We start from the raw sequence: 20,988 nt of genomic DNA, 5'->3' as shown, positions 1-20,988 counted from the left end.
GCCAGCTCTGCTCAGGGACCCCGCAGGCTGCCAAACATCATCTGCATTCATTAAAGCTGTTTGAAGCACCCTTAACTATGGTGGATATTTTTGCCCCCGAAGAAGGAGGAAAAATGAGGAAGACTCCATCTTATCAGAAGGCTAATTAATTACTTTATTATACTATCTTATTCTATACTATATTGCATTTCATTACATCTAAACTGAGTCTGCCAAGCACTCAACTGCACAGAAGTGCCCAGAATATGTGACTGTCACCTGACAGTCCTGACACACACACACAGACACAGACACACCTGGCCCTGACCGGCCAAGGAAACCAAACCCCATCACTGTGGGTAAACAATCTCCATATTTCATTCTGCTTTTGCACAAACACAGGCATGGCAAATTATATGAGAATTGTTTTTCCTTTCTCTGAGGTTCAGAGAATGCAAAACCCAGAAATATTCTTGGGAAGAATTGTGCCTTGCTTTTCTCTGTGAAGAGAAATGAGGTGACATCTAACCTTGCTTGGATTCTTTGGTCAGCAGTCCTGCCAGTCCTGCTGCCAGTCCTGATAGTAGTACCACTATCAGTGATGATAATGATAATAATACCAGCATGTTTCCCCTCTGAGGTGTTTAGGAGAGTATTTCAGCTGTGTTCAGGAGACACACAAAATACCCTTCTGCTTCAGCTGCTTTTAACCAAAGCAGTGTTTTCGGTCACAATCTGCTGTCACTGGCATCAGCTGGAGGTGTGTGGTCACTGTCACCAAGGGGCTGTAGGTGTGCAGTGTCACCAAGGGGCTGTAGGTGTGGTTACTGTCACCAGGGGCTGTAGGTGTGCAGCCAGTGTCACCAAGGGGCTGCAGGTGTGTCTCAGTGTCACTACGGGCTGTAATTGTGGTTACTGTCACCAGGGGCTGCTGCCGTGCCCAGTGCAGCCGCAGAAACCCGGGGCGAGATGTCCTCACATCAACCACAGGGACAGCGAAAAGGGGCAGGGGCCGTGGCAGGGACATGAATAGCGATAGGGAATGGATAATGGGGGTAGGGGCTGGGGAGGGAGGCGGGGGCAGCAAGCGACGGGGGCAGGTACTCGGACAGGACAGGAGAAGGGCACAGAGACAAGGACAGGGGCAGGACAGGGCCGGGGCCCGGGGCAGCGCGGCCCTCCCGGCCGATCCCGGAGCCTGCGGGGCCCTCGGGCGGGGCCGGGCCGGGCTCAGCCCCCGGGGGCGGTGACAGGGGCGGTGACAGAGGCAGTGACAGGGGCGGTGACAGGGGCGGAGCGGTGGCCGCGGCCGTGCGGGGTCGGAGCGTGCGGCCGCCGCAGCCCAGCCCGGCCCGGCCCGGCCCAGCCCGGCCCGGCCGCGCTCGGGGGGACGCCCGCGGCCGAGCGGGGCCATGCGGGGCCGGGCTCCGCTCCGCTCCCTCCCGCTCCTGCTGCTCCTGCTGGTGCTGGGCTCGGCCGCAGGTGGGTGCGGGGCCGGGGAGTGCGGGGTTCCGTGTTTGTGGGGTTCGGGGGGATGCGGGGTTCGGTGTTTGTGAGGTTCGAGAGATTCGAGGTTCGGTGCCCGCGGACTCTGGGTGCCCGCGGCGCGGTCTCGGTTCCCGCGCGGGGCCTGTGCCGGTGTCCCCTGCGCTTTCCCCCCGCCCCGGCTCTCAGGGCCCAGAGCAGCCGCTGGAGCCGGGCCGGGCTCAGCCCGTGTCCGGGGTCGCTCCTGCCCAGCCCGGGTTCGGCCCTGCCCGGCCCGGGTTCGCTCCTGCCCGACCCGGGATCGCTCCTGCCCGGCCCGGGTTCGCTCCTGCCCCGCCGGGTCCGGCCCTGCCCAGCCCAGGCTCGGTTCTGCCCCGTCCGGGTTCGGCCCTGCCCAGCCCAGGCTCGGTTCTGCCCAGCCCAGGCTCGGTTCTGCCCGGTCCGGGTTCGGTCCTGCCCAGCCCCGGGGTGCTGCTCCCAAACCCCGCTGTGGTGGAGCCCTGGCCGGGCCGCCGGGGATTGTGTGGGGCTGTGGGCACCGTCCGGAGCTCGTGGCGTGGCGGAGATTTGGGAAGTGGCACATCCCGTTAAATGGCGTTTAAATGTGTGGATGGACGCGAGTTTGGGTTTGGGTTTGGTGGAAATGGCTCAGCAGGCTCGAGCTCTGTAATCCCGGCTCCAGGTGTGTCCCAGGGGAGCCGCTCTGCTCTGAGCCAGGCTGGGAGAGCTGGGGGGGCTCACCTGGGCAGGAGAAGCTGCAGGGAGAGCTCAGAGCCCCTGGCAGGGCCTGCAGGGGCTCCAGCAGAGCTGCAGAGGGACTGGGGACAAGGCCTGCAGGGACAGCACCCAGGGAATGGCTGCCAGTGCCAGAGGGCAGGGCTGGGTGGGATCTTGGCCATGAGGAATTGTTCCCTTTTGAGGGTGGGCAGGCCCTGGCACAGGGTGCCCAGAGCAGCTGGGGCTGCCCCTGCACCCCTGGCAGTGCCCAAGGCCAGGCTGGACACTGGGACAGTGGGAGGTGTCCCTGCCATGGCAGGGGTGGCACTGGGTGGGATTTAAGGTCCCTCCCAACCCAAATCAGTCTGGGATTCTGTGATTCCAAACCCCTGGATCCCTGGCAGTGCCCAAGGCCAGGTTGGACATGGGCTTGGAGCAGCCTGGCACAGTGGAAGGTGTCCCTGCCATGGCAGGGATGGGATGGGATAAGGTTTAAGATCCCTCCCAACCCAAAGCACTCCACGATGGAACGAGCTGTGCACAGAATGTGGTGCTTGCTCTGGCACTCAGGCTCCCCATGAGTTCAGCATGTCCCATGTCCCGGTGGTGCCCACGGCCTGCCTGACCAGCCTGGCCCTGGTGAGCCCTGTGGGGCTCTGCTGGTTCCAGACCCGCTGGCTGGACTGAGGCAAACCAGGGCAGGGCCTGCTGCCGTGGGCATTGCTCGGTTTCATCCCATCAGCAGCCGAGGGACTTCCCAGGGAGCTCTGGGAATTCCAGAATCCCAAAATAGGTTGGATCAGGAAGGAGCTTGTAGCTGGTCTGGTTCCAACCCCCTGCCATGGAAACCAATCTTGCACTATTCCTGGGAAGCCACTTTGTTGCACTGGAACAGCAAAAGTCCGCACAAAATCCCCCAAAGCCCAGATTCCTGTTCTGCCAGGGCAGCAGGATGGTTGCTGGGGGCTGGTGCAGGGAAGGGATCGGGAATCCCTGAGGAGCAGCAGGAGCTGGGACACGGAGGGGTCACCCGAGCCAGGCTGCTTTCACTGGCTGTGATTGTGGCTTCACACTCTGCTGTGAAAGTTCTGACTCGTGGTTTGAAGTACCTTGAATCGTCTGAACAGCAGGAAAAAACAATCTGAGCCTCCTTGGGCTGCTGCTCTGAAAGGAGCAGCCCAGTGCGAACCCCAGCCAGGAGGGATGGGGCCTCTCTGTCTTCCCCTGGCTGAGGGAGTTTGGGGTTTTGAGGGTGCTTGGCCCCGTGGCTGCTGTGTTTGAAGCGTTCAGGGTGTTATTTTAGGCCGTGCAAACTGGAGATGAGGAGGAAGTTGAGTGTGTGCTTTCAGCAGTCGCAGTCCCTGCCCCGTGAGGGAGGGATCTGACAGAAATTCAGATTTCCCTGGCTGCTGAGGAGGAAGCAGCTCCTCAGCCTCGTGGCACCCTCGTGGCAGCCCTCAGAGGGCTCATGGGCCCTGGGGTGTTCTTGGTGAGCTCTGCAGTGTTTTTGATGAGCTCTGCAATGTTTTTGAGGCTGGCAAGGGAAATGACTCATTTTTGAATGCAAAACAAGCAGCGTGCAGCCAGGGGATCCCAGACTGGGCTGGAGGGAGCTTTAATCCCACCCTGCCATGGCAGGGACTCCTTCCACTGTCCCCAGTGTCCAGCCTGGCCTTGGGCACTGCCAGGGATGCAGGGGCAGCCCCAGCTGCTCTGGGCACCCTGTGCCAGGGCCTGCCCACCCTGCCAGGGAACAATTCCTCACTGCCAAATCCCATCTCCCCTGTCCTTCACTGCTCTTGATTTGCTTTAAGGTGTGGTGGGAATTGCTGCCTGTGGTGTTTGGTTCTCAGAGCTTCCTGGGATTCTGCAGAACAGAGTGTGACAGAGGTCTGAGGGCACAGATGGTGTGAGATACCTCACCACGTGCCAGACCAGCGGCGAGAATGCAAGAAAGGATCCGTGGGACTGGAACGTGAAAATTTCTCACCAGTTTAGAGACGGCTCCATGAGGGCCTTCAGAAAACACCTGGGAGGCGAATGGATTGGGAAACTGTGAGGGATCTCTCACAGGTTTGGTTTGGGAAGCTGTGAGGGATCTCCCACGGGTTTGGTTTGGGAAGCTGTGAGGGATCTCCCACGGGTTTGGTTTGGGAAGCTGTGAGGGATCTCCCACAGGTTTGGTTTGGGAAGCTGTGAGGGATCTCCCACGGGTTTGGTTTGGGAAGCTGTGAGGGATCTCCCACGGGTTTGGTTTGGGAAGCTGTGAGGGATCTCCCACAGGTTTGCAAAGCTGGACCAGCCATGTTTGTTCTGAGAGCACTGCCTGAGAAATTATTGACAGGCCTGTAAGAAATTATTGACAGGCCTGATTAAACTTTGAGAGAAACACGGCCTGGCTTGGCTGTGTTTGAGGTCACCCTGTTCCACCCCTGCCAGGGACAGGTTACCTCTCACTGTCCCAGATTGCTCCAGCCTGCTGCCCTTGGACATTGCCAGGAATGGGGCAGCCACAGCTTTTCTTGGAAAGCTAGACCTCAACTCGTTATTTGGTACTTTGGACTTAGGGTTTAATGCAACTTGATGTAGAAATCAAAAAACCACAAGCTTTTTAACAGGAATCCATATTTCCACGTAAGCCTGGGCCGGAATTTGACTCAAGTCAAGCTTGATCTTCTGATCTCGTTGACGTAAAAATTAACAGACTGTGTCTTAGGAGACTCTGTTCTTCAGAGTTAAAAATCACCTGCTGGGTTGTGGGGTATTTTGCCACAGCTCTTTGTCAGGCCAGGCTGGATGGTGGGAGCAGTGGGTGATCTGTGAAGTCCCTTCCAAGCCCACCATTCCCTGATTCTGTGACTCTCACGGTGTGAGGAGTCACTCCAGAGAAGCACATGGGGTGCAGAAGGAAAACCTTTCTCCCTGCTGGTCCCTGCAGGCTCCAGGAGAGGTGCCAGGGCTGCCCCTGGAGCCTCGCCCGTGTCCTGCAGAGGTTTTGGCTCTGCTCTTCCTCCCTGGCTCCAGCTGCTCCCTCCCTCCTCCTCAGCCCTTCCTCGTCCCCGCCGCCCCCATTTCCCTTTTCTCTTTGCCTGTGCCTGCCCTCCAGGCCCTGCCTGGCTCTGTCCCTTTTTTGGCCATGTTTTGGCAGCTCCCTCCTCCCCGTCCTGGGCTGTCAGTCTGTCCTTTCCTGTCCCACGGCTCTTCTCTGTGGTTTGCCCCTCCTGAGCAGGAGCTGGAGGCTGATGGTGGCTCTTGCAGTGTGAAAAATGCCAATCACTTGTTTTTAAAATTTAAAAAAGTCTAATGATAATAAAATGGTTATAAAATCAGCAATATGATTAGAGTAATAATAATTTGGATAATTTGGATTAGGACAATATGAGACAATAAAAACAAAGAGTTATGGACAGCCCAGGTACCTTTTCTGGGCAAAATAAGCCCAAAAAAGGACCCATGTTAACAGAGGATTAACCCTTAAAAACAATAACCTGTTGCATATTCACACAGCTCATCCACGATGCATAAATTCCATTCAAACACAGGATTCTGCCTGGGCAGTGTCAGCTCCTTCCTCTGAATCTCAAGGGTGTCTTTATGCCTGAGCAAGCAGGAAGAAGTTCATTTCTCCTGATAATGGAGCAATAAATTCTCTTTCTCTGAAAGATTCAGGTGTCCTGTGGCTGCTATCTCACTGCCAGTCCTTTCTTTAAAAAAGTGTCCTACATAGTAGAGTTTCTATTTTAACATTTTGTTATGACCTAAAACTATATTTAACACACTACTTAAGAGAATTAGCATAGCATTACTTTCTAACACAACACATCTAATATTCATTTGAATATTTGCCAAAAGCCAATCATGAAATACACATTTTTCACAGCTGGGTTTGGGGCCCTCCCCACCCACAGAGCTGCTGCCATTTCCTGCCTGGTGAGATCACCTCCAAAGCTGGCACAACCAGAGGCTCCTCACGGCCACCACGTCTCCCTGAAGGGTTTTCTTTGTCCAGCTGGCTCCTGGAAGGTTTCACTGGAAGGACCTCAGGGTCAGCAGGAGGCAGATGGGGGGAAAAAGAGAGGAGAAGCTGCAGGGAGAGCTCAGTGCCCCTGGCAGGGCCTGAAGGGGCTCCAGCAGAGCTGCAGAGGGACTGGGGACAAGGCCTGCAGGGACAGCACCCAGGGAATGGCTGCCAGTGCCAGAGGGCAGGGCTGGGTGGGATCTTGGCAATGAGGAATTGTTCCCTGGCAGGGTGGGCAGGCCCTGGCACAGGGTGCCCCCCCTGGGCTGTGCAGGGAGGCAAAGGTGAGCTGCAATAGAACAGAGCAGCTGCTGTGGTCACCAGTGGGCAGAGGAGGGGCTGGGAAACCTTGCAAGGGCTGGAAAACCTTCCAGAAAAAAAAAAAAAGAATGTTCTGTGAGGAGCAGAAAGGGGCTGAGCCTGGAGCAAAGGAGGCTCAAGGGGAACCCCATTGCTCTGCACAAGTCCCTGCCAGGAGGGGCAGTGAGAGGGGTCGGGCTCTGCTGCCTGTCCCAAGGGAAAGGAGGAGAGGAAATGGCCTCAGATGGCACCAGGGCCGGCTCAGGTTGGAGACTGGCACAAAAATTTCCCTGGCAGAGTGGTCAGGCCTTGGGCTGAGCTGCCCAGGGAGGTTTGGAGTCCCTGGAATTGTCCCAGAGCAGTCTGGATGTGGCCCTGGGGACAGGGATTGGGGTGGGGCTGGTGCTTGGCTGGCACTGGGAGATCCCGAAGGGCTCCTCCAGCCCTGGTGGTTCTGGAATCCTGGGACCCTCATTTATGGCTTCATGGGGGACTGGGTGGGGTTTGTGGTTTTGTGCCAGGCTTGGTACTTTCAGCTTTATGTTCTTTATGGAATGAATAAAACCCAGGGAGTTGGAATTCATGGATAGACGGAATTCCACACTGGTTTGGGCTGGAGGGACCCTAAATCCCACCCAGTGCCACCCCTGCCATGGCAGGGACACCTCCCACTGTGCCCAGTGTCCAGCCTGGCCTTGGGCACTGCCAGGGATGCAGGGGCAGCCCCAGCTGCTCTGGGCACCCTGTGCCAGGGCCTGCCCACCTGAACGTGCCAGAGCCCCTGGAAACAGAAGGAGAAGGAGGAGAAATGGTTTTACCTGCAAAGCAGTGAAAATTTAATACATAGTGATGGAGTTTGGAGACCAAAATTTAGTTACTTGGATGTTTCAATAACTTTTTTATTCCTCTTCTTGTTTTAGAAACTCCTCCCTATTTACCAGCCCCCGAAAATGTGGAGGTTTATTCCTACAACTTCCAGAGCTTGCTGAGGTGGTCTCCTGTTCCAGTGGAGAATGGCACAGTGTTATACACAGCTGAGTACCAAACGTGAGTAAACAGTAAATAAAACCAAGTCATTTTGTTCTAATCCAGGATAACAGCTGCTTTTAAAAAGCCCAGAAACCCTGAAAATGAATAAGCACAGAATGAAAGGACGTTTTTTATCACAGATGTTTTTATGTGTCTCCAAGAGCAGCTCCTGGTGAGTGACAGGCCCTTGGCCCATGAGTGTCCTCTGAGCTGAGGAGAGATTGCAGCCCTGAGGACACCCAGAGATGCTGCACAGGATTTTAGCCTTTCCTGATTCTCTCTGGCCAATTTACATTTCCTCAGATTGAGGGGGAAAATGGTTAGTTTTACCCTTGTGAAGCCAGAGCTGCATAACACATTCTTGTCTCACCAGAAGTGGCTGGGAGGGGGTGTGGTATTCCAGGGGGCTGCACTGGCTGCTCTTTGTTTATTGTTGTCTTGGTTTGAAAGCCAGGTGTCAGTAAGGAAGGCAGGAGCCTCCCTTGAAATGGAAAATGTAAATCCCCTTCCTCCAAATTATTATAATTTTGAAATTAAGAGGCTCTCAGGGAAAGATATGGGAATAGGAATAACAGTTATTTACTAGGAAAAACTAAAAATAAAAATGCAAGAGTACAAAAATAAGAAAACAAACCACTGCCCCCTGTGTGTCAGGGTGGTGGCACAGCCCCAGTCAAAATATCCCTTTTTCAAGGGCAGGTAAATCACCTTAAAATCTTTTCCTACCATTGATAAAAGTCATGGGTGAGATAAAGAACATTGCCCCACCTGGTTTCAAAAGACAATGATATGTTGTAGTTGAGATGGAGACCATACAAAGCCACTCAGTCCATTTTCAGAAGGCTTCCAGCTGTTTTTATTTTAGCATGCATGCTTTTTATACATTCTTACAAAGCTCAGAAGTTTGCACTTTACTTATTGGTCAGGAGAGAAAAACAGAGTGCTCATTGGAACGGGCAGTTGCAGATTTCTCTTGTTTATCCTTCTTCCTTTCTTGGTTTCTGTGTCAATGACCTTGGTGGAGTGCTGTGCCCAGCTCTGGCCCCTCAGTTTGGGAAGGGCACTGGGACACTGAGCACACCCAGACGGGCCAAGGAGGCTGGAGAGGGAACACAAACCCTGTGGGGAAGCCCTGAGGGAGCTGGGGGTGCTCGGCCTGCAGAAAAGGAGACTCAGGGCTGCCCCCATCACTCTGCACAGCTCCTGAAAGGTGCCTGTGCTCACCTGGGGCTGGGCTCTTGCTGCAGCAGCACTGACACACCCAGAGCACACAGCCTCGAGCTGCACCAGGGGAAATACAGGCTGGAGAGCAGGGAAAAGGTTTTTGCAGCCAGGGTGAGAAAGTTCTGGAATGGCTGCCCGGGGAGGTGGTGGAGTCCCCATGCCTGGGTGTGTTTAACAAAGCCTGGATGTGGCACTGGGGGCCAGGGTTCAGTTGGGGCTGGGCTGCACTCGATGGTCTTGGAGGTCTCTCCCAGCCTGGTCATTCTGGGATTCTGTGAGTTCTGTGAAAACTCTTTCAGGGGTAAACATGGATCCTCTTACCATGGACCCTCTTACCATGGACCCTCTTACCAACCTTCTTTTTGGCTCACAGAAGTGCTGTAAAACCCCTTCCCCAGTGACAGAGCACACACTGGTGACAGAGCACACACTGGTGACAGCACACACTGGTGACAGCACACACTGGTGACAGCACACACTGGTGACAGAGCACACACTGGTGACAGCACACACTGGTGACAGAGCACACACTGGTGACACACCCCACACTGGTGACAGCACACACTGGTGACACACCCCACACTGGTGACAGAGCACACACTGGTGACACACCCCACACTGGTGACAGCACACACTGGTGACACACCCCACACTGGTGACAGAGCCCACACCCCTGTGCTCCCATCTGGCCCTCAGCCTCAGGGATGTGTTTGCTGTGCTCTGCAGAGGCTCCTGCAGGAACTGGAGCGACCTGGGCTGTGCACAGAGCCCCCAGCCCCAGTGCCGGTTCCCCCCCGAGCTGCAGCGGCGCCGCTGGACCATCCTGCTGCGGGTGCGCGCCGAGCTGGGCACGCTGGCATCCCCCTGGGCACACTGCCCTGCCTTCGTGGCTGAGAGAGACAGTGAGTGCTGGGGGCAGTGGGATCCGGGGCTCTGGGGACTGCTGGGACTGAGAGAAACAGTGAGTGATGGAGCAGCCTGCTCTGGGGCTCTGGGGACAGCTGGGACACAAACCAACAGTGAGTGCTGGGGCAGCCTGCTCTGGGGCTCTGGGGACAGCTGGGACACAAACCAACAGTGAGTGATGGAGCAGCCTGCTCTGGGGCTCTGGGGACAGCTGGGACACAAACCAACAGTGAGTGATGGAGCAGCCTGCTCTGGGGCTCTGGGGACAGCTGGGACACAAACCAACAGTGAGTGATGGGGGCAGTGTGATCTGGGGATCTGGGGACAGCTGGGACACAAACCAACAGTGAGTGCTGGAGCAGCCTGCTCTGGGGACAGCTGGGACACAAACCAACAGTGAGTGATGGAGCAGCCTGCTCTGGGGCTCTGGGGACAGCTGGGACACAAACCAACAGTGAGTGCTGGGGCAGTGGGATCCGGGTCTCTGGGGACAGCTGGGACACAAACCAACAGTGAGTGCTGGGGCAGCCTGCTCTGGGGACAGCTGGGACACAAACCAACAGTGAGTGATGGAGCAGCCTGCTCTGGGGCTCTGGGGACAGCTGGGACACAAACCAACAGTGAGTGCTGGGGCAGTGGGATCCGGGTCTCTGGGGACAGCTGGGACACAAACCAACAGTGAGTGCTGGGGCAGCCTGCTCTGGGGACAGCTGGGACACAAACCAACAGTGAGTGATGGAGCAGCCTGCTCTGGGGCTCTGGGGACAGCCAGGCTGCTGTGGTGGTGTTTGTGGGTCCCAGGATGAGGGAAGAGATGAGAATCTTGACTCGGTGCTTCAGAAGGCTGATTTATTATTTTATGATATTTATTGTATTAAAAGAAAATTATGTACTAACGCTATACTAAAGGAAGAGAAAAGATTCATCAGAAGGCTTCAAAGGAATAGAAAGGAATGATAATAAATTCTTGTGAGTGACCAGGCAGTCTGGACAGCTGACTATGATTGGCCATTAAATAGAAACAACCACATGAGACCAATCACAGATGCACCTGTTGCATTCCACAGCAGCAGATAATCATTGCTTACATTTTGTTCCTGAGGCCTCTCAGCTTCTCAGGAGAAAAGATCCTAGCAAAAGGATTTTTCAGAAAATATGTCCACGACAGGCTGCCTCTCTGGGCTCTGCTGGGACAGGGGTGCCCCAAGGAGCTGGGACAGAGGCCAGATGAGCTCAGAGGAATAAAGGGGATATTTATTGAAGGGCCTTTTGAGTGGTTTTGGGGCTAGCAGGGGGAATGACTCATTTCTAAATGCAAGATAATCAGTGTGCAGTCATGGCATCCCAACTGGATTGGGTGGTAGGGACCTCAAATCCCACCCAGTGCCACCCCTGCCATGGCAGGGACACCTCCCACTGTCCCCAGTGTCCAGCCTGGCCTTGGGCACTGCCAGGGATGCAGGGGCAGCCCCAGTCCTGGCTCTGCCTGGGTGGCTCCAAGATGGAAGCAAAGAGGGCTTGGTCATGAGATGTCACATTTTTGTAAGTTCTAGTCTATTTGCATACAGGAGTTAACTGTTCAATTAATGACTTCATATGATGTTTCATCCTCCTTGCTCGCTTGCCCACCCTCATCTTTTCACATTGTTTGTGCTTTGGGCCTGAAGTTTGAGGAGATTGTCCTTGAGTCTCCAGCTGGAATGGGATGGTTTTGTCTTCCCCACTCTGTGAAAAGATCCTAGTAAAAAGGATAATACAAAGCTTAATATAATTTAATATAACTTAATATACAGCTCAGAGCTGCACACCAAAACAGAACAGAGAAACTTCAAACCCAGGGTGTCAATGGGATTGAGCTGTTATTGTCCCCAAAGACTCAGAGGCCTCCCCAGGGTTTGGTTCCTCTCTGCTCTCTCAGGTGTCACCAGAGGAGCCCCCGAACCTCCTGCGGTGGTTGGGCCTTCAGAGAGCCCCAGTGTTCTTTTGCTGGAGGATTTTCCACGTTCTCATTTCCCCTCTCAGCTCTGCCCACACACACACCACAAACTCCCTGAGGCTGAACCACCTCCTTCTGCTGGACACATCCCTTTTCTGATAAATAAAAAGTGGCCTGATAAATATAAATCATTGTGATAAATATAATTTGTCCTGATAAGTATAAATAGTTCAGTTAAGTATAAATGGTTCAGAGAAATAGAAATTGTTTACACTACAGTGTAGAAGTGTCAAGGTCACACTTTAAATCCCGCACTGGTTTGGGCTGGAGGGACTCAGAGCCCACCCAGTGCCACCCCTGCCATGGCAGGGACACCTCCCACTGTCCCCAGTGTCCAGCCTGGCCTTGGGCACTGCCAGGGGTGCAGGGGCAGCCACAACCCCTCTGTGTGAGCAGGTTTGGTGCTGCTTTTCTGAGATCTGCTCTTTGTCCTGCTGTGCTTGGTTTTAGGATTAAGAGAAAAGTCCATGTTCAGGTTTAAAAGTTCCTTTGAAATGGAACCTAAACAGAAGAAGGGATTTAAGGGCTCTGCAGTCCCTGATCTCCCAGAGCTGCTGAGTGTGGGACAAAGCAGAGGCTGGGGGGACAGGAGGAACATTCTGGGGCATTCCTGTGTCACTGTCCTGGAGATCTGTTCCCAGAAACCAAGCCCATGGCTCCTCCTTCAGTGGAGGATTTGAGGCACAGTGAGGAGCTGGTGCAAGCAAGGAGGGATTTTTGCTGTTATTTCCGACAGCACTTTATTGGTATTTTCATGATTTACACTTTGGAGCACTTCACAAAAGGAGGTGACCAAGCTTATCCTGATGGACACATGGAGACATGAAAGCAAGGAGGGGAACACTCATTATTCCTCTTCCCATCTAGGGCCCAAACAGTGGTGGGGTTTTGGGGAGCATGGAGGGTGTGGCAGGTGATCAAAGGAAGAGAAAATATAATGGTTTTATGGTCAGTAACTGCAGATAAACTGAGACACTTCAGAGCATCAACTATTGGTTAATATTTACAAAATTTCCAGGAAAAGTTAAGCAAATATTGTAAATGCATAAAGTAGGCGGGGAGATGTTTGCCCTTCCTGAGCAAAAGCTGTTGATATTTGGGGTGTTTGCTGAGAGTGTCCAGGGCAAGGAATGGGGCTGGAGAATCCCTGAGGGAGCTGGAAGGGGCTGCAGAATCCCTGAGGAGCTGGAAGGGGCTGCAGAATCCCTGAGGAGCTGGAAGGGGCTGCAGAATCCCTGAGGAGCTGGAAGGGGCTGCAGAATCCCTGAGGAGCTGGAAGGGGCTGGGGCTGGAGCAAAGGAGGCTCAGGGGCCCTTGTGGCTCTGCACAAGTCCCTGTGGAAAATGATAATTGAGACTTAAGGAATGGAAAAAGAGAGGCAAAAATTCATGGGGACAGGGAGGAGGGAACAGGAGTTGTGAGGAGGATGGGAAGAATCCAGGTTCAGTGGAAGAACCATGGGCAGGGAATTGGTTTGGGTGGAAGGATGTGGGCTCCTCTGGGATCTCAGCCCATGGAAAGGGAGCTCAGGCCTTGGCAGGGGCTGCCCAGGGAGCTTTGCAGTGCCCATCCCTGCAGGTGTGCCCTGGAGGTGGCACTGAGTGCTCTGGGCTGGGCACAAGGTGCCCGTGGGGCACAGCTGGCAGGGCTGTGCCAGCCCCAGGGGTTTGGGGTTCTGTGGGGCGGCAGGCAGCTGTGCAGCCCGGGCTTTCCCTGCTCTCTGTGTTTGCTTTCAGCCACTCTGGGCCCCCCCAGGGTGAACAATGTCAGTGCCAGCCCTGGCTCTCTGCTGGTCAGTGTGAGCCCCCCCTTCGCCCCCGAGGCTGGGGACATCCTGCAGTACCTCGTGTCCTACTGGGAGAACAGCACCAGTGCCACAGCAAAGGTCAGAGTCCTCTCACGTCTGTTCTTGGTGCCTGGGGGCTGAGGGCAGGGTCAGTGTCCCTGGCAGGACAGCAGTGGGGACAGCAATTCAGAGGGTTCTGTGTGGCCTCAGCGAGGGTCACCACGGGGGCTGTGGGTACAGGGTTCTGGCCTTGGCACAAGGATTGCTGCACTTCCCAGCTTGGGAACTCCCTCGTCTGCTTGGGAAGAGATGGAACCCTCTGCACACCCAGGGACAGAGCTGCTGCCAGAGGTGGTGACCTTGGGCTCCACGGCTTTCTGGGAAATGCCTCCTGCTCTGCTCTGCTGGGAGCTGCAGGAGCAGCTGCTGGGGCTGGGTGTGCCTCAGCCCAGGAACGGGCTGGGGTGAGCTGGGACCATCCCTGTTCATCCCAAGCCTCACAGGTTTGGGATCCTCGTGTGCTGCTCCTGCTGCTCCCTGGGAATTGTGCTTGGACAGGCCAGAGGTGCAGGGGAGCTGTTAAGTCAGTCCTAAAAAAAAAAAAAAAATTAAAAAAGAGGAAGCTTCCAAATGACATCAATCTGAAGTCAAACACCTAAAAAACAGAAGCAAAAACAATTATTTACAACTCCCTTCTGCCTCAAGGTCTTTGTTAAATCATCTCCACTTCCTTCCTGCCTTGCAGCACCGTGTGTTTTTCTCACACAAGAACACCTTCAGCTGACAGCCAGGAAAGGAGCCACTGTGGTTTCCTTCTCCCCTCCATTTCTCTGTGTTTTGCTCCTTACCTGAGCTGCTGCAGAAGCTGCATGAAAATTCCCAGAAAAATAGAAATATTCCACTGCTTCTGTTGTTTGGGAAAGCTGAGTGAGGAAAAATAAAAATCGGGTTTCTTGAATGAGAAATTAAAAGGGGGGCCGGATGTTTGTTTTGAAAACTGGTCTGGTTTTTACAGTAACATCTTTTTTGTTGTGTGTGCCTTTCCAGCAGAAGCTAAGTGAAAGCAAGACACTATTCCAAATTGGAAATCTAAAGGAGTCAACACTTTATTGCTTCAGAGTTCAAGTGCAGCTGAGGATTTACTCAGGGCAGCTGTTGGAAGGGCTGCCAAGTGCCCCAGAGTGCCACAGAACTGCCCTCAGTGGTAGGGACTGGGAATGGGGTTTGTGTGGGGTGGGAGGGGGTGGAACACGAGTCCTGCATGCCCTGGGCTGTCCCTGCCACCCCCAGTGTGTCACCAGTGCTGGGGGCACCAGGGCACCTCACTCCTGGCATCAGTGGCAAAAGAAGCAGGAGTTTACAGCCAGGCATGGAGGGAGTGTGGTACCTTCTCCTTTCCTTCCTAATCTGCTGGAAAATGGGATCAAGGGGCTCATCCCAGAGCTGGAGCCAGGCTGGGAGAGCTGGGGGTGCTCACCTGGGCAGGAGAAGCTGCAGGGAGAGCTCAGAGCCCCTGGCAGGGCCTGAAGGGCTCCAGCAGAGCTGCAGAGGGACTGGGGACAAGGCCTGCAGGGACAGCACCCAGGGAATGGCTGCCAGTGCCACAGGGCAGGGCTGGGGGGGACATTGGCAATGAGGAATTGTTCCCTGGCAGGGTGGGCAGGCCCTGGCACAGGGTGCCCAGAGCAGCTGGGGCTGCCCCTGCATCCCTGGCAGTGCCCGGGGCCAGGCTGGACACTGGGGACAGTGGGAGCTGTCCCTGCCATGGCAGGGTGGGTTTAGGGTCACTCCCAACCCAAACCATTCCATGGTTCCATCCATGTGAACCTGCCATGTGCATTTGGATTTGTTTTCCTCCTTTTCCAGAGGCAACCCGAGCTGGGTACATCATCCCCCTGTTTGTCCTGGCCTTGGTGCTTGCCAATCTGGTGGCAGCTGCTTTGCTGTTCCTGTGGAAACACCACCAGAAAATCAAATACTGGGCTCAGCCCCCTCTGGAAATCCCATCCCACTTCAAGGAGGTACGTGGGGCCTGGGGGTTTCTCCTGCAGCAGAGAAACTGGGGGAGCATCCCCAAAGCAGTGAGCAGAAAGAGAGATGAGCAAGTGATGGCTCAGAGTGTGCTTTGTGTCCTCTCCCACTCCTTTCCTGTCTGCTGAGCTGAAAATTCCTTCCTGTGCCTGCCTGGGCTTTCCTGGCTGCTCCTGCTCCTGCTGCTCTCTCTTTGTCACCTTGTTTTTGCCACTGTTTTTATTTCTGTGTCCCCATGTTTCTGTCACTATTTTTATTTCTTTGTCACAATTTTTTCCCACTATTTTTATTTCTTTGCCACTATTTTTATTTCTTTGTCACCATTTTTTTCCCACTATTTTTATTTCTTTGCCACTATTTTTATTTCTTTGTCACCATTTTTTTGCCACTGTTTTTATTTCTTTGTCACTCTTTCTGGCAGTCTATTGCTTTCCTAGCAAACCCAGCCTGGCTGCTCCTGCTCCTCTTTCTTTGTCACCATTTTTTGCCACTATTTTTATTTCTGTGTCCCCATGTTTTTGTCACTATTTTTATTTCTTTGTCACTGTTTTTGCTACTATTTTTATTTCTTTGTCACAATTTTTTCCCGCTATTTTTATTTGTTTGCCACTATTTTTATTTCTTTGTCACCACTTTTGGCCACTATTTTTATTTCTTTGTCACTCTTTCTATCAGTCTATTGCTTTCCTGGCAAACCCAGCCTGACTACTCCTGGTTCCTGCTCCTCTTTCTTTGTCACCATATTTTTTGCCACTATTTTTATTTCTTTGTCACCATGTTTTTGCCACTATTTTCATTCCTTTGTCACCATTTTTTGCCACTATTTTCATTCTTTTGTCACTCTTTCACTGTCAGGCCCTGGCCCCAGGCTGGGGCTCAGAGGTTTTGTGTCACAAGGGCTGAGCAGCTCTGCACAAGCCAACCCAGGGTATTTAAATATTTTTATTTTGGTGATTATTTTGATGCCTCAGGATGATCTCCAGGGGCTGTTCCTGGGCAATTCCTCTTTTTGTTTTTAGCAGGGCTCAGAGGAAAAGCTCAGGCATTTCTGGGTTAAACCACGTGGTTTCAGTGCTGCTCCTCTTCCTCTTTTTCCCTTGCACCAGAAGCAGCCCTCAAGCAGAGCTTCGATGTAAAACTTTTTATTCAGCATAAAATTCTGCGTTTTTAAAGGTTTTATTTGTGTGCAGCTCGTGGAGGTGAATATTTTGTGTCTGTTCTGTGGTTCTGGAAGAGAATTCCCAGCTTTGTGTAGCCGTGGGGTGAAGGAACCCAGAGTGAATAATTTTCTGTTTTCCTGCTGCCCCAGCTGGCATTTCATAGGGGTCACTTGTCCAGGGAAGTTAGGGGAAAAAAATCCATGTGCAGTGTGTTAAAATGGCAAAAAATCCTTGTGCAGGGTGTTAAAACAGCAAAACAATATCCTTGTGCAATGATCAAAATAATTTTTTAAAATCCCTGTAATTATAATAAAATGGTAAAAGAATCGTTGTGCAGGGTATGAAAAGGATGAAAAAAATCCTTGTACAATTATTAAAATAGTTTAAAAAAACAAAATCCCTGTAATTATATTAAAATAGTAAAATAATCTTTGTGCAGGGTATTAAAACAATGAAAAAAAATCCTTGATTCTTTACAGTGATTTACAATAATTTTTTACAATTATTAAAATAGAAAAAAAAAATCCCTGTAATTATATTAAAATAGTAAAAAAATCTTTGTGCAGGGTATGAAAATAATGAAAAAAATCCTTGTACAATGATTAAAATAGTAAAAAAAATCCCTGTAATTATAATAAAATAGTAAAATATCCTTGTGCAGGGTATTAAAATAGTAAAAATATTCCTTGTACAGATTATTAAAATAGTAAAAAAATCTCCTTGTACAGAGTATTAAAGCAGTAAAAATATTTTGTAGGGTATTACATAAATTAAAAACTCTTTGTGGAAGATATTAAAATAATTAATAAATAATTGAGCAAGATATTAAGAGTAAAAAATCCCTGTAATTATATTAAAATAGTAAAATATCCTTGTGCAGGGTATTAAAACAGTAAAAAGATTGTGTAGGGTATTAAAATAATTAAAAACTACTTCTACAAGGTATTAAAATAAAAAAATTCATTGTGCAGGGTATTAAAACAGTAAAAAAATTAAGTATGTTAAAATAGTAAAATATCCTTGTAAAAAAATAATAATTTAAAAATCCTTGTACAGGCTAAGAAAATAGAAAAAGAATCTTTGTACAGAGTATTCATACAGTAAAAAAATTTTGGACAGGGTATTAATAATAATAAAATAATAATTGTATGGATAATAATAATAATAATAATAGTAGTAGTAGTAGTAATAATATTTTTAGAGGATAATAAAATAAGAGGAAAAGTAAATAAGAAAGTCGTTTTATAGGGTATTAAAATAGTTTTAAAATAATTGTTCTGGGTTCTAAAATAATTTTTAAAATAAGTGTACATGGTCTTAATAATAAAAAAGTTATGCTGGGTATTAAAATAATAATAAAAAAAAAGAATTGTGGAGGATATCCAAACAGTGCAGCCTGTCCTGCAAAGCACCTGCCAGGACTGAGGCTCCTCCTGTGTTCTGAATTTCTGAATCTGAATTTCCCAGATTAATGAGCAGCAAGAGTGGATGCCTGCACAGCAGGGCCTGGCAGAGGGCTTAAAATGGGAATTAATAAATGGGATCAGCCTGGGATGGGGCAGAACACTGAGAGGAAAAGAAGGGAACTGGCAGAGTGTTTAAAATGTGAATTAATAAAAGGGATCAGCCTGGGATGGGGCAGAACACTGAGAGGAAAAGAGGGGAACTGGCAGAGTGTTTAAAATGTGAATTAATAAAAGGGATCAGCCTGGGATGGGGCAGGACAGAGAGCAAAGGGGTTCATTGGCCTTGTGGTGGCTGCAGAGGAAGTGGAGACTGAATCAAACCTGATTTAATTTGTCCCACTTTTCAGGAGCTGCTTGCTTTGGTTTCCAGCCTTTATTTGATTTATTCCCATTGCTGCAGGGGCTGCATTGCTGCAGGGGCTGCAGGTGCTGCAGGGGCTGCATTGCTGCAGCTGAGCATCTCCAGCTGCAAGGGGTTTGCTCCTGACTCAAAGGGATTTCAGCTGACCTGGGAAGATTGGCCAAAATTTATTAAAAAAAAACAAAAACCAAAAAGCCAATGAGGAACTGCAGCTGCTTTAACTCACCTGAAGGGATTTTAGAGGAATAATTTGTTTGTTTCCCTCACAGAAATAAGGGGGTTTTCAAACATTTTCCTTGTTCAGCGTAAGGATGGGAGATGCAGGCAGCAGCTCCTGCTGTGGGCTCTGGGCTGGAGCGCTTTGCTGGCTCTGGGGTTTCTAACAGGAGCTGCCCTGGTGCTTTGTGTTTCCCCAGTTCCTGAGGGAGCCTGGCTGGGCTGGCCTGGAGGAGCTGCACAGCCCCGCTGAGGAGGAGCCCCAGCCCCTGGTGCTCGGGGAGGAACCTGGCCAGGACGGGGAGGATCCTCCGGCCAACACCTGCAGGGACAGGGCAGGGCCGCCCCAGTGAGCGTCACCTGCCCTGGGGCTGCTGCCAGGACAGGCCTGAACCCCGAGGAACAGAGCTGGCATCACAGGAGAATGCTGAACACACAGCCCGGGATCACGGGAGAGTGCTGGACATGAACCCCTGGGATTACAGGAGCTCCCTGGCATCACAGACCATCCCTGGGGCCACAGGACCATCCTGAAGCCAGCCCCTGATGCTCCAGGGTCTCTGCCCAGCTCTCCAACCCCTCACTGTGCCAGAAGCACTGGCAAGAGGGAAGGTGGAAGGGAAGGAACACTAAACTGCCTGGAGCCAAGGATGAAAGGGTGAATTCCCACCCCATCTTGGAGGAATAACTGCACTTTATTGATGTGGGGTGACCTGGCATTTTTCAGGGAGTGAATTCCATTGACACTGTTTGGTTTCTGCTGGCAATAACACTCCCGTCATACCCACCCCAGTCTGCTTTTCTGGTTCATTTTGAGTGCAGGACAAACTCAAAAGGAGTTTGTGGGTACTTTCCTGGGGTGCAGCTGTGCCGAGAGCCCCTCCCAGAGAGCTCTGCCCTTATCTGCCTCCTCCCACCCTCCTGGAGCTTTAATCTGCTGCTGCAGCCAGGCAGGACCCTGCACACCAAAAAGGACCTGAGAGGAATTTTATTCTGAGCTTTTCCAACGTTTATCAGCCCCTGTCAGACACTAAAACCTCTTGGTGAGCACCAGAAGAGAAGTTGACTGAGAGTTTTGGTTTTAGTGTCTTAAAGCAGAAGAACCCAAGGTGAACCCCATATCACCCCCTGTGGGGTCTGGAGTGTCCAATAAAGCACAAAGAACAAGTGAACCTCTTCTGTACTAAAAAAATGGGATTATTTGATTTTTCTTTTCCATGGGTTTGATATAAATTGTTTAAAAACCAATAAAAAATGTGGGGTTTGTGTAAGTGCCTGGTTGGAGGGCCCTGGCAGAGCTGAGGTGCCACTGTCCCAGCCCTTCCAGAACAGCCCAGGCCAGCAGCTGCTAGAAACTTCATCAGGTGCAGAACAGATCCAATGCTTGGGATCACACAGGGTACATCAGGTGTTCCCTTGGGGAACAGATCCAATGCCTGGGATCACACAGGGTACATCAGGTGTTCCCTGGGGAACAGATCCAACCCTTGGGATCACACAGGGTACATCAGGTGCAGAACAGATCCAACCCTTGGGATCACACAGGGTACATCAGGTGTTCCCTTGGGGAACAGATCCAATGCCTGGGATCACACAGGGTACATCAGGTGTTCCCCTGGGGAACAGATCCAATCCTTGGGATTCCACTGATAAACCAAGGGAGCTCCAGGAAATCCTGACCCATGGAGGAACTGCCAGGGCAGCACCAGCTCTGCTTTGAGCACCCACACTGAGGCTGGGCTGGGAACAAAGCTCACAAAAAGGAGCCACCAAACTCAGCCAGGGGACAGAAATGAGGTTAAACCCCCCTGGGAATATCTGTGGGTATTCTTGAATAAACCCTGCACTGGGCTTGTGGCAGGGAGGGTGGTGGTAAATGTTTTACACAAACAATTAAAAAGAATTTACTGTGAGTGACTCCAGGGTTGTCACTGAGCCCTCCCTGTCCCCTTGTGAGCTGTAAAGGTGCCCAGAGCACTGGCAGCCATTCCCTGGGTGCTGTCCCTGCAGGCCTTGTCCCCAGTCCCTCTGCAGCTCTGCTGGAGCCCTTCAGGCCCTGCCAGGGGCTCTGAGCTCTCCCTGCAGCTTCTCCTCTCCAGGTGAGCCCCCCCAGCTCTCCCAGCCTGGTTTGCTGTTCCAGTTCCCAGTCCAGGCACAAGCTCCTGGCACTGGGAGGAGTTCCAGGGATCAGTTCCAGCCCAGGCTCCTTCCTGACTTCCTAAAGAACCCAGCAAACATTGCCAAAAGCTCCTGGGCAAGAAAGCTGGCAGGCCTGGAGCAAAGCCTGGCCTTACTGGGTGGTGCAGGCCCTGTG

The 20,988-nt window shown here is 51.9% G+C and overlaps 1 protein-coding gene across 2 annotated transcripts; it reads left to right on the top strand.

Annotated features, from left to right (window-relative positions):
- Positions 1–1,298: 1,298 nt before the first annotated feature.
- IFNGR2 (interferon gamma receptor 2) lies at positions 1,299–20,551 on the top strand. Of its 2 annotated transcripts, XM_058800100.1 has the most exons (8): positions 1,299–1,461; positions 7,420–7,546; positions 9,479–9,654; positions 13,391–13,539; positions 14,488–14,644; positions 15,307–15,461; positions 18,875–20,185; positions 20,282–20,551. In XM_058800100.1, exons 1-7 carry the CDS (start codon positions 1,392–1,394, stop codon positions 19,025–19,027), a joined length of 987 nt encoding a protein of 328 aa, XP_058656083.1. In that variant the 5' UTR covers positions 1,299–1,391; the 3' UTR covers positions 19,028–20,185; positions 20,282–20,551. The 2 variants fall into 2 exon arrangements, with proteins under 2 accessions (XP_058656083.1, XP_058656084.1); XM_058800101.1 differs by lacking the exon at positions 20,282–20,551 and having other exon boundaries at positions 14,491–14,644; positions 18,875–20,160.
- Positions 20,552–20,988: the final 437 nt, after the last annotated feature.

The sequence above is a fragment of the Ammospiza caudacuta genome, chromosome 2, assembly GCF_027887145.1.
Source record: "Ammospiza caudacuta isolate bAmmCau1 chromosome 2, bAmmCau1.pri, whole genome shotgun sequence".
NCBI classification, from domain to species: Eukaryota; Metazoa; Chordata; class Aves; order Passeriformes; family Passerellidae; genus Ammospiza; species Ammospiza caudacuta.
This window is presented reverse-complemented; position numbering and strand designations above follow the sequence as displayed.

Bases quoted from the DNA above. Each gene is read 5' to 3' on its own strand.
- IFNGR2 (XM_058800100.1), top strand. From the start codon at position 1,392: ATGCGGGGCCGGGCTCCGCTCCGCTCCCTCCCGCTCCTGCTGCTCCTG. The intron at 1,462-7,419 runs GTGGGTGCGGGG...TTCTTGTTTTAG, and splicing joins GGTGCTGGGCTCGGCCGCAG to AAACTCCTCCCTATTTACCA. The intron at 9,655-13,390 runs GTGAGTGCTGGG...GTTTGCTTTCAG, and splicing joins CTTCGTGGCTGAGAGAGACA to CCACTCTGGGCCCCCCCAGG.